Raw genomic sequence first — 14,628 nt, 5'->3', positions numbered from 1 at the left:
GGCAGTACACCTTTGTGATGAAGATAAGGTCATCTCAAAGCCCTCGCGATCCTCCCAGGACTCACGGGCAACAATAAAATTTTGTACATTTCATCAGGAATGCTACCATGATACCAGTTGCAAGCGATTGAATAATGTTCATTCTTGATCAAATTCTGTCGAGATCGGTCCATCAATGAAGAGAACTTGGGGACCCCTGTGGGTGCCCAAGAACCTATGTCCCATCTTCTCTGCCAAAACCCAAGGTTTCCAACCCAGATTGGGATGTCGCAAAGTACCCCTCTTAGGAAACAGAGCTCGAGCGGAAAAATTCTGGGGGAAATCCCCTACTTTGGGCGTGATCAAAATGATTTCCGGAAGATCTACAGATGGTGATTCTAACTGAGCTCAGAAGGCGTGGAGCAGGCGGAAAAGTTCGTGAGTGGACGATGCAATCCGAGGAGAGGGATAGTGATTTTAACTTCTCATATTCATAGGATGTGGATGAGTAATCTTAGTCGTCGATCTTGGAATAAACGACCGTACAAGATGCCAAAGAAATTAAATTGGATCACGTGAGAAAACAAAAAGATAGGTCTCAAATAAGAAAGGTATGTCTGTCAGATTTTTGTCTTTTAAGCTGCTAGGGATTACGTCATTCTTCTGTCAGCTCTAGCACGCCTAAAATTCGATAATTGATCTCCCTCCCAAGTCTAATCTGTCCACTCGAGATAGCGAGTAGGACTTTAGGCCGACTATTTTAGGATGAAGTGTTGATACCTTGGAGAGCACCCAGGTCTGGGTCATCCGTAGACTCGGGCGGAGTAAGAAAGACCGAGAGCCCAAAGCTGGTCCCCAGAATCCGAGACAAGACTAAGTGCCAACCAGCTTAAGTAAATAAAAACTTCCACACCCATACCTCGACGTGCATCAACTCGAGAAGACGATTAGATCAGTACATATTTATGCAAATTCGAGCTTCTTGATTTGGTCTTAGGGACCCTGTCAATGGATAGTCCAGGGGCCAGGGTCCTCTTCGTGTCCTCACATCATAAACAGTGACCGAGCTTATGGGGGCAGGTATCGATTTTGGGTCCATAAGCATGAGACACCATGTCTCGAAATCATTAGTATGTTACTCAGTGTACATAGGGGTGATGTAACAAGATTGTTACTGGAAACAATATAGGTTGTCAATAGTGACAGTGTCAGGTGGGCAGGGTATGGGCTGCTGTTTGATCATGAGTAGTGGTCGGACACTGAAAACAAAGTCATCGTTATCTTTTTCGCGATAAATACTAAGGTTTGCTCGATTATTTATGACATTATTTTAACTTAACATTTTTCTTTGTGTGAATATTTGACTGAATTGAGCGTCAGAGTGGCTATACCAGAAAAACTTCCAACGCTCTACTAGCATTCTTCACTTTTCCATGTGTGCAAAACACTCAACATGGGATCCTTCTTGTAAAGGCCCTTATTTCGTATTCATAATTTTGCGGAATTATAAAAAATTTTCTAAATAAATAAATAACTTGCCCAATTTATAAAATAAACATGTAAATAATTTTAACTTTAAAATAACAGCGGAAGAAAATATTGTTTTCAAATAACAATTTAAAAATAATCCAACGTATTAAAACTGAGTTTGAATAATAAAAGGTGCATAAATTAAAACATGAGGTCCTCGGGTATACAACTGCTGCCCCAAGATCGCTCACTGATCTACGCCCTCCGTCTCAACCTCATCGGTGCCTACAACAATCAAGTCTAGTGAGTCTAAAGACTCAACATGTATATATCGTGAATAACAAGTAAATATATCATAAAATCGCATGCAACGTAAAAATATAGTATCGTAAAGCGCATGGTGAAAATCGTATCATGAATAATTATAACTACGTGCATATCTGAAAATCATACGTAAAAGCTTTGCTCAATAGAGCTCTGTCATGTCATATCATAATTTTCTGGTAGAGATAATGTTTCTAAGCAAGTGGCCCATAACATAACGTAAGCGCCTGATCAGACTAAACCACAGTATACTGGGCGGTAGAGATCAATCACAGCCCTTGGACTGGATGTCCGTACCCATACATAATCATAAACCGGTCGTAAGTCACCGGGTGGAGAGGTCCTCGGTTGCGCCTACCGACTTCCAAACCCATAAGCGTAAGGTGGCCACAAGACATATCGCATATATCTCAAAAATAAACATTTTATATTTTTATGCACGTAATATAACTATAACCTTATTTTTACCGGATGAGTTGGATCGTTCCCAGGCTTGTTGCGACTTACTACTAATATGTGACACATGCAATAAATCTTAACTTGCCCAAAACTTGACAATTGAACCAAAAACGAGACGATTCGGACCAACAACTTGATTTTTAATCATGGCATGTACCAACTCGAACCAACATTAAACCGACGTTTAACCATGATTAAAAATACGCCAAACATACTGAAAAATATGCACAAGGACTGTAAAACATGAAAATAGGTGAATGGAACTCAAAACCATAAAACACTCTTTCGAGAGTCATTTTCGCACCTTTCACCGTAAATTCTCGTACGACCTCTAAACTCGACCAAATCAAGAACGGCCAAAAAAATGACCTTCCTAACTCATTGAGGTACTGTCCAGTCCAAGGCCATGGGCTAAAAGCCAACCAAGAACTCAGAAAAACCTCCTGAACCGAAATGAAAGTTGCTGTCAAAATACAGCAGTAGCATTTTATGTGTTTGTGGAGTAAACTCTGAAAATAATGACCATTGGCTTGAACCACCAACCCAAGACTCTTACCAACATCCTAAGGCATGGCTTGAACCATGGCTAAGGGCTAAAAGCCAGCCACAACCCAAGCAAACACCTCTGACAACAGAAAGTATCAACCGAGAGCACGAACGTTGTGCAGTGGAATGTACTGAGTTGTTTTACTATCTTGTGTCGTTCCAGCGGCCATTTCATTGACCATGGCTCGATCTAGACATGATGTAATGTTGTATGAACCATGGCTATGGGCTAGAAGCCAACCACAATTCATCCAACATCTCCAAAAACCGAAAGTTACTCACACCAAAAATCAGATTTTGAAAACCGAAGAGCACTTGTCATGTTTCTGTAAAAATCTGAGGGATCTATGAAACAAGCTTTGAAAAGATGATTTGGTCACGTCCTAGACATGATAAGGAAGGGTTCTAACCATGGCTACAGTCCCTTGGACAGCCATGATCAGAACACACACCCTAATCATCCAAGAAACAAAACTGTGACATATTTCTGCAGCTATGGAAAATATTGATGTCATTCCTTCGTTTTTTTATTGTATGAACTGAAACCCATGGACAAACAACACCCTAACACACTCTAAATCATGCCTATATGCAGCCTTGGGTGCCTGGAAACGAAACAACTCCTGAAACCAACAAAATACAGCAACCGTGAAGTACAATCAAAAGCCGAGGTGCTGTACAGATTTTTCGAATACTTGCTGTCCAAACTTCGTTTTTGCCTCATAAATCCTGAGTATGTAATGTTTTAAAATATCTATAGGACTTGATTGAAGAGAAAAGAAACCATATATACATGCCTGGAATTTGTTTTGACAAAAACAAATCAATACGACAATACGACGCGACGGAACGGAGTTGAATCTCTTTTCTTATTCCTGCTGCCTTTCACTCGATTCTATGCTGCTGTTTTCTGCTAATTTTCTAAGGTGAGGTTGTGGGGAATGTAGGTGATGAAGGTGAACAATATAATAGGTGTTAGAGGTGCCATTATATGCCTTTAGTTTGGGAGTTACAAGTCAAGAAGTTGAAGGTGTTTGAATTGTTTCTTATTCTCTTGTTTATTGCTGCTGTTGTTTTTCACGATTTCTCAGCTGTTTCCTTCTGATTTTTTTCTAGCATATGAGTGTAGGATATGTGGGTAAGGAAGAGGAAATATTATAAGTGGTGTTAAAGGACCTTAATATACATGAAAATGGGAGTTACATGTGAAGGAGTTGAATGGATTCAAATTGTTTCTAGCTTTCTTGGCTACCGATTCTTTGCTCATTTTCTTGCTATGATTCACGTTATTTGCTAGCATAAAGGGGTTGAGGAGCTTCAAAGAGAATTATGGTACATGTATTACCCATAATTATGGAGATTAAAAGTAGGAAATGAATACACTATAAAACCATTTAGTGGTAAATTTGAATGAGGTTTACTACAATTTTTGAATTGTCTTAACCAAATATTATTACTACTTCTTGCATGGTATAATAGTGTTTTAATCTTGCATTTTAAATTCTTAAGGTTTAATACACTCATTATATATATTTTTAATGAATGACAAATTAATTTAGAATAGAATATTGCATCATGCTTGACTTAAAATTTAAGTATTTAAATGTTATGTTTAATTTCTTAAATATATTAAGCCTAAATTAATTTCTCCCCAATTGTTTACACATTTTAATTTTTAGCTTTAATTAAATATTGAACCTAAAAGAATTTATTTAATAACTTGGTTCCAACTAATTTTAATAAATCCTAAAACATTATTTTTCTTTAAATTAAATTATTTCTTGACTTAAATTAAATTTAGCAATATTTTCTTATAATTAATCTTATATTAAATCTCCAAACTCCGGTCTGGCCTCGCGTATTTATCCTGAAAAGATAAAACTAAACATCTACGTTTAAAATAAATAATCATGACTTAAAATTTATTAAAATAAATCAAACACTTCATATATTTATAAAAATTCATTTTTAATTTAAATAGTAGCAATTATGCATGGCTTATACGTAATCTGATTTTTCGGGTTCTACACTTCTGCCCTATTCCTAGCGATCTCAGGAAAAAAACATGACAAGAAGCTCATTATCACAACATTTTTTTCACTTTTATTGTCAATTATATATTTCATACACTCAATAATATGACAAATATCATGAATTATCGAGAATAAAAATACGATTAAGATAATACAGAACCTTCTTTTCGAGAGCTTATCACATAAGAACTCAAAAGTTAAACGTGTTTGACTTAAAAAAATTCTGGAATAGGTGACCTCCTAGAAAGTTTTCTAGGGTGCGTGTGGGTGAGAATATAAACTCGCTGGTAAGACTCATCTTAGTACAATGATGACAATCATCGAATTTGAGGCATTATATATATAATTTCATCTTCTACGTGTTAATGACTATACCCAAATTAGAGAAGTAAATTAAACTAAACAATAAAGACTAAAAAAATCAGTATTTTCAAGTGTGAAGTACACATTAAAATCTAAAACTGAATTTTGTCATTGGTCCATATATTTTCTACTATTTATTATAATAATAGTAATATACATAAATATATTGAGCATCGCATTACCATAACAAAAAAAATAAAAAAAAAATTGCTCTTCACCATAATTCTATTCTTTGGAGAGACGGAGGAAGCGAAGAGACGATTAATCAAATTATTAATTGAGTGATTATATATTGAGATAAGAATTAAAAAAATAATTAATTATGGAGAATGAAAGGAAAACGTTGGAGGTTCACACGGGGTGGCATGTGTGGGTGTGTGGAAAATGACAAGCACTCTGTTTTTTAAGGACCAAGGTCTCTCTCTTGTCCGCCTGCCGACTTCCCACGCACACCTTCTAACTCTCTCGGTATCGGATACAATCAAACTCGATCTGTATCATATCGGATAGAATGCCTTACATTATCTACTATAACCACGGTTCTAGCTTAGCACGAGTACGTTATCTGTATGTGTTTCATTGTCGCATTGTGTTCTTGATTCGTTCATTTCGACGTCTCATCATATCTGCATCCCCGAAATATTTTTACAAAAAAAATTTAGTTGCGGAACTCCTTACTTCAGAAACTCGTGACATATATTTTCAAAAAAAAATTCTCTTGCTTAAACATATAGCAAATCTCTAGGACATGCATTTTGTGAACCACTAAAGAAGTCTTTTTCTGAAATATATTTGTTTACGTTGGTAATTTGTGTACAAGAATTAAATATTTTCCACATGCATTTGATTTGGCATCGGACGTTGAGATGTATATGTTAACATACAACTTTTGTGGAATGGATTCTCTATTAAATTAGCTGGCAAACCACTATTTCATGTCATCTTTTGTTGGGATGCAGGCGTATTATAACAGTTCACTTTAGTGTATACATACATATATATGATAAAATATCAGATAATTTTATAAAATTTCATAGAATTTTATTAATATTGTGAATTTATTTGGTCTCTAGTAATTTATGATCCAAACTTTTAATACGCTTGTAGTCAGTAGCTAATTGGTCTCTATTTTTCGGTCCTTAATTCGCGTATATCTTATCGTGAATATTACACATATAAAATCATAAGAGCTAGTGTCCGTGATTTTTATTATTATTATTACAACATTGGGGATGAGGTTCATATAATTTTTCGATTTGCTTAATTATATATGTATGTTTGTAATTTTCGAATTATTGAGTGCGTCTAGATTAAATATGATCATTTGATATATTTACAAATTCCTAAATATAGATGACAAATTGATAATAGAGATATATAACGAGGTTTGAAACATTTAAAAGGACATACAAGAATGATATAGTATTATGTTTGATTGAAAGGAGAAGAAAAAGGCACTTTTAACAAGTTTAAGCACACGACTATTGCTTTGCACAATTAATTGAATAAATTTACCATGAGTATGTCTCTTATGAGACAGTTTAACATATTTTTATTAATGAAACGGGTCAATCCCGCTCATATTTACAATTAAAAAATAATATTTTTCTATTAGTGACCTAAATAAAATATATGTCTCACAAAATTGTCAATGTGATACCGTCTCAGATAAGTTTTTGTGATATACCAACTATTAAAAAAACTTGAAGTAAGAAATACCACACTATAGACCACGATGTTTCTTAACCGCGTTGTTTATTTTTTTTAAAAGATGATATATGACAATAACTGTGTTAACAATCGATCTGTTTCGATTTAATTGAATTTTTTCATCTTGACTTCAAAGCAAACAAATTTTTGGTTTGATTCTAAAAAAATGGATTCATCCATGATCAACTAAAAATCGATCCAATTCAGGTTCGGTTCCATCCCTACCAATCATCTCCAAAACTTCAAGAACTCAAATTTAAAGACGATATATGATTCCATCTTCTGTTTAGTTTTCAGCCAAAAAAAAAAAAAAAAACCTTCAAGAAATTGGCTTTTTGTGTTGGATTTGGATATTGTATAGAAAAATAAGATGTATTTTTTAGACATAAATGAATGTCATATGATAAATTGTTGGTTTGGTAACATCTTTTATCGAATATAATGTATTTCTTTTGGACCAAGTCCTATTCTTTCGCCTCTCAAGAGCATATCACTACTTTGTGCGCTCAAAAGGTGTGTGGCCGTGGAAACCACTGTTGGCTAGGAGTTGCAGCCTACCGAAACAACTACAAAGGGACATCCACGTTAGCGAAAATGAGAATCACAGCACTATCCGCAACAGTTTACCAGGTTTGGAATCTTCGGAACAGGGTAATTTTCTACAATGAGACGCCTAATGTTGATGCCATTTTCATGAATATTAAGATTCATACATACCGTTGTGTTCTAGAAGCGACTAATGTGTTGATGTAGGTTGATATATGTATTAGTGGTTATGATGGATGTGTGGTATGTTTGTGATTGATATTTAGTCTATCTCCTGGAGATGCCCATTATATTTGTATTAATAACTTTATACTGGATTCAATTCATTAAAAAAATGTAATAATAATAAATATGAGATATTTTTATAATAAAAAATCGAATATTGTCCACAATTTTGGGTTTTTTTTTAAATGTGGGCCCCCACTATTTATATTTTCTTTAAACTGGGCTTATGGGATGCTGTGGTCACATGTTAAAAATGACCCAAAAAAATTTAATATGGTTAAATCCTATACAAATTAAACACACACTGATACACCTTGGGAAATTCAGCGTAAAGGAGGTATTTTTTCTTCTGGGTTTCTGTCTGTGACTGTTCTTCTTGCTTTGTGTGTGGGGATTTTGAATAGAGAGTTTGGGATGTTTTTCCTCCTCGATCTGTTTTTGTCTCTGGTTTTTTTGTCGATCGTAATGTGGTGGTGTTAGTTTATGAGATTGGCTTTGTGTTTTATGGTGAGTTTTTTGTTGTTTTAATTCGGGTTTTTCGAGGGTTTTAGTTTTCATCCGGTCCTGGTGATCTTGAATTTGGTTTAGAGATGGATCTGCGTTACTTTTTAAGAAGTTTCATGTTTTTTCTGTACTTTAGGTGTTTGTTTGGTTTTATTTTAATCTTTTAACTTGAGAGTTCGAGATTTGTGAATAATTCGATTTCTTGTGATATTGGTTGTTGGATTTAAAAGAAATCGGGGATGATAATTATGTGCTTGAATTTTTCTGTGTTCATCTGGATTTTGATGGGCTTGGTTTGATATACTTTGAGACCCGTGACTTGGGTGAACGACAGATCTGTACCTTATCTCTTGCAACTTCACAATGTGTTATCGATAAATACTAAGCTGATGGATGGTTATTTGTCAGGCTGATTGTGAAACAAGTTTTTAGCTGATAAAAGCGGATAACTATCAGAAGGTGATGGACTTGAAGCCATTCAAGCTAGACATTGATGAGCTTATAAGTGATTTTACTGAAGTGAGTGAGCACATCATCATCATGTTCCTTGTTATTTTTCAGATGTTGTATTGGTTATTATTTGGTGCATTTTTCAGATGTTGTATTGGTTATTATTTGGTGCATTTGTTGACTGTTTATTTTCTGGTGTGTTTAACAGTGTGGGTCAAACAGTTTTGCGGAGTTCAAGAGGCTCTGGCTTTCGAGAAAATTCTCATTCATATTTGAGGCTAGGCCCTCCTCTAACCAGGGTTTCTTTATGCAGTCATTATATGCACATTCTATTGGTATACTACCAAGTTGTGTATTGATTCTTGTTTTTAATCTTTTCTTTTTCTTCTATTTTTTTGCATTTTGTTCTTAATTTGTTGAATTAGTTGCTAGAGAGATATGTGAGTCTGTTGGTTAGTCGCTATTCGGAGCCTTGTTTCCTATAGGAAGTATGAAGGGAGAACAGCAAATGGTCTATAATTTTTCTTTTAATGAATAGGTTTCTAAAAATATAATTTTAAAAACTGTTCTTGTATATATAATTTTGCCATCATAATCAAAGCGTTAAAGAATGCAATTGCTGCTGGGGTTGCTGATTTTCTGAATGCTATTTTTTGCCTTAAAAGTATAATGTGGAGAAGACATTAATTGTTAAATCCTCCTCTCCCCATACTTATGACTATTGTTAAATCCTCAATAATCCAAAATCCTGAATAACCCAAGAACAGTCAGAATCTAATATAAATCCTCTCCCCATACTTCTGACTATATAAATCCTCAAGAACAGGCAGTACAGGCAGAATCTAATATAAATCCTCTCCCCAAAATACTGCCTGTTAAATCCTCAATAACCCAAAATCCTTAATAGTCAGAATTTATATAATATACTTAATCTTTGCAATTGTTATTTCCTTGCACATACTTTTCAACTCTTCTCACTTTAAGATTTAAATGAATTTATATCTGCATAAAGATGCATTGATCTTTATGATGTCTTGATAAGTTTCCTTCCTTTTCTGCATGAAAAGATGTACTACATAGTACATAGCATAGTTGACTACCTTGCTTGTTATTTCATTCCTTATGCATGAAATTGTTATATGATGAAGGAACTTGTCATTCTTTTTATTTTTTTGTTGAATTGTAGGTCACATGGTTTCATCAAGTGGTTCACTCTCAAATAGATTGGGTGGACTGTACTGCTTGTACTGCCTGTTCGAGACTCAACCATTCAAACCTTGTTTTAAAATTTATTTGTCTCTTGGTGGGTTTTTGACATCTTTCTGTTACTCACTCTTGTTCAACTTCTCACACAATCATATGATATTAGATTCGATTTTGGGTTCTTCTAGATCTGGTAATTAACATTTGAGTACCTAGATCCATTTCACAAGGATCACAACCATTAGATGAGTTATTCAAATATATCTTTCCCACTTTGCATGTTGTTTATGCTACACAAATTGGGAAGTTGAAATACAGAAATTCTATTTCAATACCATTGTTTTTCTCTTCTTGTTTTCCTTACTTTACTTCTATCCAAATATATTGCTACTAGCCAATAATCTTTGTATATTTGGACTGCTTATATAAACTTTTATCCATGATCAATTATTGTGAGACAAATAAACTGTAAGAGAATACAAGCATATGCTGTTCTTGAGAGTTTTAAAGTAAAACATGCATTTGCTGGCAGTGCTTAGTATATATTGAGGTGGCTTATAGATACCGGCTCTGATGTTGAGAACATGAAATTTGAAATAAAATCGAGTTACTGTTCTCTGGATACACTGTTAGTCTGGTCTTGTACCAAAATAATGTAAACTTTACTAGAAAGAACATTCTTCATTAACCACCATCAGGAATTGCAGTCTTTTTCTAAAAAAAATTAATTTTTTTTGGTGCACTCCCCAATGTCTCACAATTAACTGTAACTGCTGGATATAAGTCGTTAGTACTTATTTGTTTATTACCTTCCCTTAAATCTAAATGTCAATTGATTCTCATGTTTGATATTTACAGCTGAATCCTAAGAATCTGATTGATTTTGAATTTAAAATTATTGAATTGCCTTTACTGGAAAATCAGTTTAATATGGAGAAAAAACCTACAATTTTAAGAGTATGTGATTCATAAATAAAACTCAGATCTGCCCTCTTAGAATCCAATAACTTTGTGAGGGAGCAGACCAGCCATCAAAATAATATGAAAGATGTGCACTTTAATCAGAACCGTGTAATTATGAAATCTTGTGATTGATTTTCTTTGTATCTTCTTTATTTAAGATCTTTGTATTGTGGTCACAAAAAGCTCCGTTAGCTATGTATGTCAAAAATCATTGCCATACGACTAAAAAAATATTTGATTTGCAACACTATCGTAGCATAACTGAAGCAGAGTTAGGTATGGTATCAGAAAGAAAAGGTCATCATGGCTGTGTCTACTAACTCATGTTTTTATTTCCTTTTTGCAGGAGAGTTGAGAACGCTTAAGAACCTTGTCGTGAAGGCCAAGTCAGAAGGTTTGAAAGTAGTTTCTGTTATGGTGAAGAGTATGCTAGAAAAAAACATGTTTCTTTTCGGTTACGTGGGCGTGAATGAAGGGTCTGTGACAGAGAGAGTGAATGAACTTACTGATATCCAGAATGCCCATGTCCAAACAGCATATCAGAAGTAAGTTGGAAGCTGTAAGAAGCTTTTCATGTTTTCACAATATACAGCTTTGTAGATTCACCAATCCTATTTGCGTCAATATTATATGACTGTATTGAAGGGGGTAAATGTTTTCTCAACCCTTCTTAACCCTTTTGGTTATATGAAAGTGGTTAAAATATGCCCTGAGAAAAAACATAAACGTAAAACCGCGACGTGATTTTAGTACATTTCTAGAAAGCTCGTACCTTCAATGATGTTTATACATTCACTTTTTTGTACCTCTTTATGATTTCTTACTCCCTTAGTCACCCATGGTGAGTAAACAGCACATCCAAAGTTTCGTTTTCTTCATTGATTAGAATGTGAGACTGAAAGGGTTATAAGATAGTTATCCAGGGATCCAGAATTATTTAGTTATGTGAAAAAATTATAGAAAAATATGTTTCTTTCAATTTTCATAGGATAAAGAAGTGGCTTTGAGTACGAGAAAAAGAGTCAAGAATACTGAAAAGGTACAAAACATGTCTATATAGGCACATCATTGGAGAGCGAGATTTTTTGGCAACAGACATAAGATCACATGAAGTTTTACAAATTTTCTTTTTATGAGATTTTTAGCTACTTTTGAATATCAAATGGGATCGAAAAAGCATTTTGCCATTATTGAAGGTGCCAATTTTGACTTAATAGGTTATTTGCAAATTCACGGCTGGAGCACTTCATCCACATGGACTTGGTAAGTTTCATAATGCCCTGATGTAATCTCTTGGACGGGAGAAAGATGTCACATAGAAAACATGTTCTATATGCAGCACAGTTTGAAGCAATAATTATATTAACAGTCGGGCACTATTCATGTTGACTTGTTATACCAGCAAAGCTTTATTCATAAATCTTCATTGCTTTTTTTTTTTTTTTTTGAAAAATAGTGATCAGCAAACAAATATTTAATAGCAAACTGAGCTTGACGCATGATTTTAATGTGTGAGTTTTCTCTGTCTGTTGGTGTCATCAAGCACAGGAAAGAGTAATGAATGTAATCATGTCTGAATTCATATATAGTTATGGACTCTAGTGCGTAATCATTATTTGTGAAACAAGCTCCAGAGAATATAATAACGCACGCAAAATATTCGATAAGATAATTTGGACACTAATTGTTTAACGGATTGGAGTTCGTGATTCATGGTATAGGGAACCACTAATTAGGAAATTATATGAGATTCTGTCATCATCATTGAGTCATTTACATACTAACCTTTTTCAAACTAATTGAAGTTGCATAATTGTCTCATCTCCATTGTGTTATGTTGATAGTTAAGTCTTAGATCTTCAAGTCATTTAGTTTCATTCTTAATAACGTGATGGGAAGCTAATTTGGGTCCGCTACCTTCTAAGTCTGTTCAGGTAATTTCTATAAATTATTAAACCGATTGTTTTCGTGCATGAGCTAACTGATTATATCTGCATTCAACTGCATATTTTATCACCACATTTGTTGACTCAAACTTTTGGAAGACTGCTACTGTTCTTACTTCTGATCTAACAAACCTTTTGGTGGAAGCTTGACATCATTAGTTTGCCTTTCTCATGAACTCAGTTTATTAGTGCTTTTCCTTGTTTTCTTTACAAGGGCATGGAGTTGGATGTTGATTTACTCAAGAAAAAATCATCTGAATATGCTGTAGCTAAGGAACTAGCCATCAAAGGTATTTTTTTAGTATTTTACCAATCATTTGGGCCATTACAGTGTTGTGCATCTATGGCTCTATCAAGCTATGTTAAGCTTTTTCATAGCTCGTCCGGTTCTTCTTTGGATTCTGTCGTTAAATCCCAGTATTTCACCTCCACTGTATGAAAACCCATCTTTATAATGATGTATGTGCATTATGGAATATTTTTGAGTGATTGACGTATGTTGTTGACTTATGAATAAATTAATCCTTAGAGTGGAGGTTTGTTTCTTAACTATATAGCTCAGCATGCAACTTCTATTATTACTCTGATAGGCTGGAAATGATGTCGAAGAAATGTTTTGTAAAGGTGGCTTTCCTTTTGCTATATGTATCTACTTGTGGTTAAACCGCTCCAAGATACTTGTGCATTTTATCTTGATCATGTTATGATCTTGTTTCCTTACATACAAATAAAAACCTTACACGTTTCATTTCTCTCTCATTGAACTTTGACTGTCGTGCTTATTGTGAGTCAAGTTAAAAGTGCTTGCTGATGTGAGATGTGATTTTTTAAGAGGCTAGCCAAGTGTTGGACATTCAAAATATAAAGCACATAGCAGAAAATAAGAGACCGATTGGAGATGTGGTGGAGAAGACTGCCGTGGATTGGAATATTCAGAAAGAAATGTTCTATGAGCAAACTGGGATTCATTTAGCTGCTGCAGAGCCTCCAAACGAAGAAAATAATGAGGTTTATGTACCACAGAGTTTCGACGATAATATGAAACAAAGGGAACCCTGGGAAATTATTGAAATTCAACAATGTGATGAGAATATCGCAGAGAGGGAAGTCCATGATGATTTTAGCAAGCAATTAGAAGAAGTTCTGCTATTTCAACCATTGGAATTTGACAACGAAGATGCTGAACGGACAGAGGACTGAGACCATGTAAATGCAGCCAATTTTTACCAGCCAAGAGGACGAGAAATTCCGTATGCTGACTGATTTTCGTAATCCAGATGTCCAGGAATTGAATTGCAGGTATCAATTTCCGACAATTTTTTTGTGAGCGTGCTTTCATTTGAGAACCTTTACGGAAATAAACTGGCAAAGTTCAAAGTTCTGGAGAATCCATGATATCACTTATCAGTGTGCTGCCAACACCTATGTTGTGCAGTGGCATAAACCTTTCTAATAGAGGAGAGACATGGATTTGAATCTATGTTAAAACAATAATCTCTCAACCGCATTGTAATAAAAAAAAACTTGTATCAGTGTGCTAATGTGTCATGATCCCTTGCAGGGAAAATCGCCAAGATACCAGGGACACACTCAGAATTTGAGTCAAGTGTGTCAGCTCAATGGATTTGGGGAAGGAAACTAAGACTATTTGGAAACATTACTCGTAAAATCTCAATTTTTTTCTGTCTGAACCGGGGCATTCACCACCTACCCTCCCCATATAACTGCAGGCTCTTCCGACGGATAAAAATTTTCCGGACCGCATAGTTGTAGTGCTTGTAGTATTCTCTTGATCTCTTGTGTATGTATATGTTTAAAGTGCCAAGTGTGGTGTGCCCGTCTTTCTTAGAAGGCTGGCTCGTTTACTTGTGCATATCAATGAAACCTCTTGTATAACTGGCTCAAGA

At 34.7% G+C, this 14,628-nt stretch overlaps 1 protein-coding gene across 2 annotated transcripts; it reads left to right on the top strand.

Moving 5' to 3' along the window:
- Positions 1–7,916: 7,916 nt before the first annotated feature.
- LOC140963151 (uncharacterized) lies at positions 7,917–14,461 on the top strand. Of its 2 annotated transcripts, none has more exons than XM_073422407.1 (9): positions 7,917–7,992; positions 8,568–8,678; positions 8,818–8,944; positions 9,796–9,912; positions 11,122–11,320; positions 11,993–12,038; positions 12,936–13,011; positions 13,554–14,020; positions 14,304–14,461. In XM_073422407.1, the coding sequence occupies exons 2-8, from the start codon at positions 8,622–8,624 to the stop codon at positions 13,919–13,921; spliced, it is 990 nt and encodes a 329-aa protein (XP_073278508.1). In that variant the 5' UTR covers positions 7,917–7,992; positions 8,568–8,621; the 3' UTR covers positions 13,922–14,020; positions 14,304–14,461. The 2 variants fall into 2 exon arrangements, with proteins under 2 accessions (XP_073278508.1, XP_073278507.1); XM_073422406.1 differs by having other exon boundaries at positions 14,283–14,461.
- Positions 14,462–14,628: the final 167 nt, after the last annotated feature.

Source organism: Primulina huaijiensis, chromosome 17 (genome assembly GCF_012295235.1).
Source record: "Primulina huaijiensis isolate GDHJ02 chromosome 17, ASM1229523v2, whole genome shotgun sequence".
In the NCBI taxonomy this organism is placed as follows: Eukaryota; Viridiplantae; Streptophyta; class Magnoliopsida; order Lamiales; family Gesneriaceae; genus Primulina; species Primulina huaijiensis.
The sequence above is the reverse complement of the archived record's forward strand: the minus strand, read 5'-3'. Positions and strand labels throughout refer to the sequence as shown.

What these genes read in the sequence shown, in the direction of transcription:
- LOC140963151 (XM_073422407.1), top strand. Translation starts at nt 8,622, where the DNA reads ATGGACTTGAAGCCATTCAAGCTAGACATTGATGAGCTTATAAGTGAT. An exon ending in TAAAATTTATTTGTCTCTTG is followed by an intron (nt 9,913 to 11,121) that starts GTGGGTTTTTGA and finishes TCCTTTTTGCAG; the next exon opens with GAGAGTTGAGAACGCTTAAG. An exon ending in GTCCAAACAGCATATCAGAA is followed by an intron (nt 11,321 to 11,992) that starts GTAAGTTGGAAG and finishes TTGACTTAATAG; the next exon opens with GTTATTTGCAAATTCACGGC.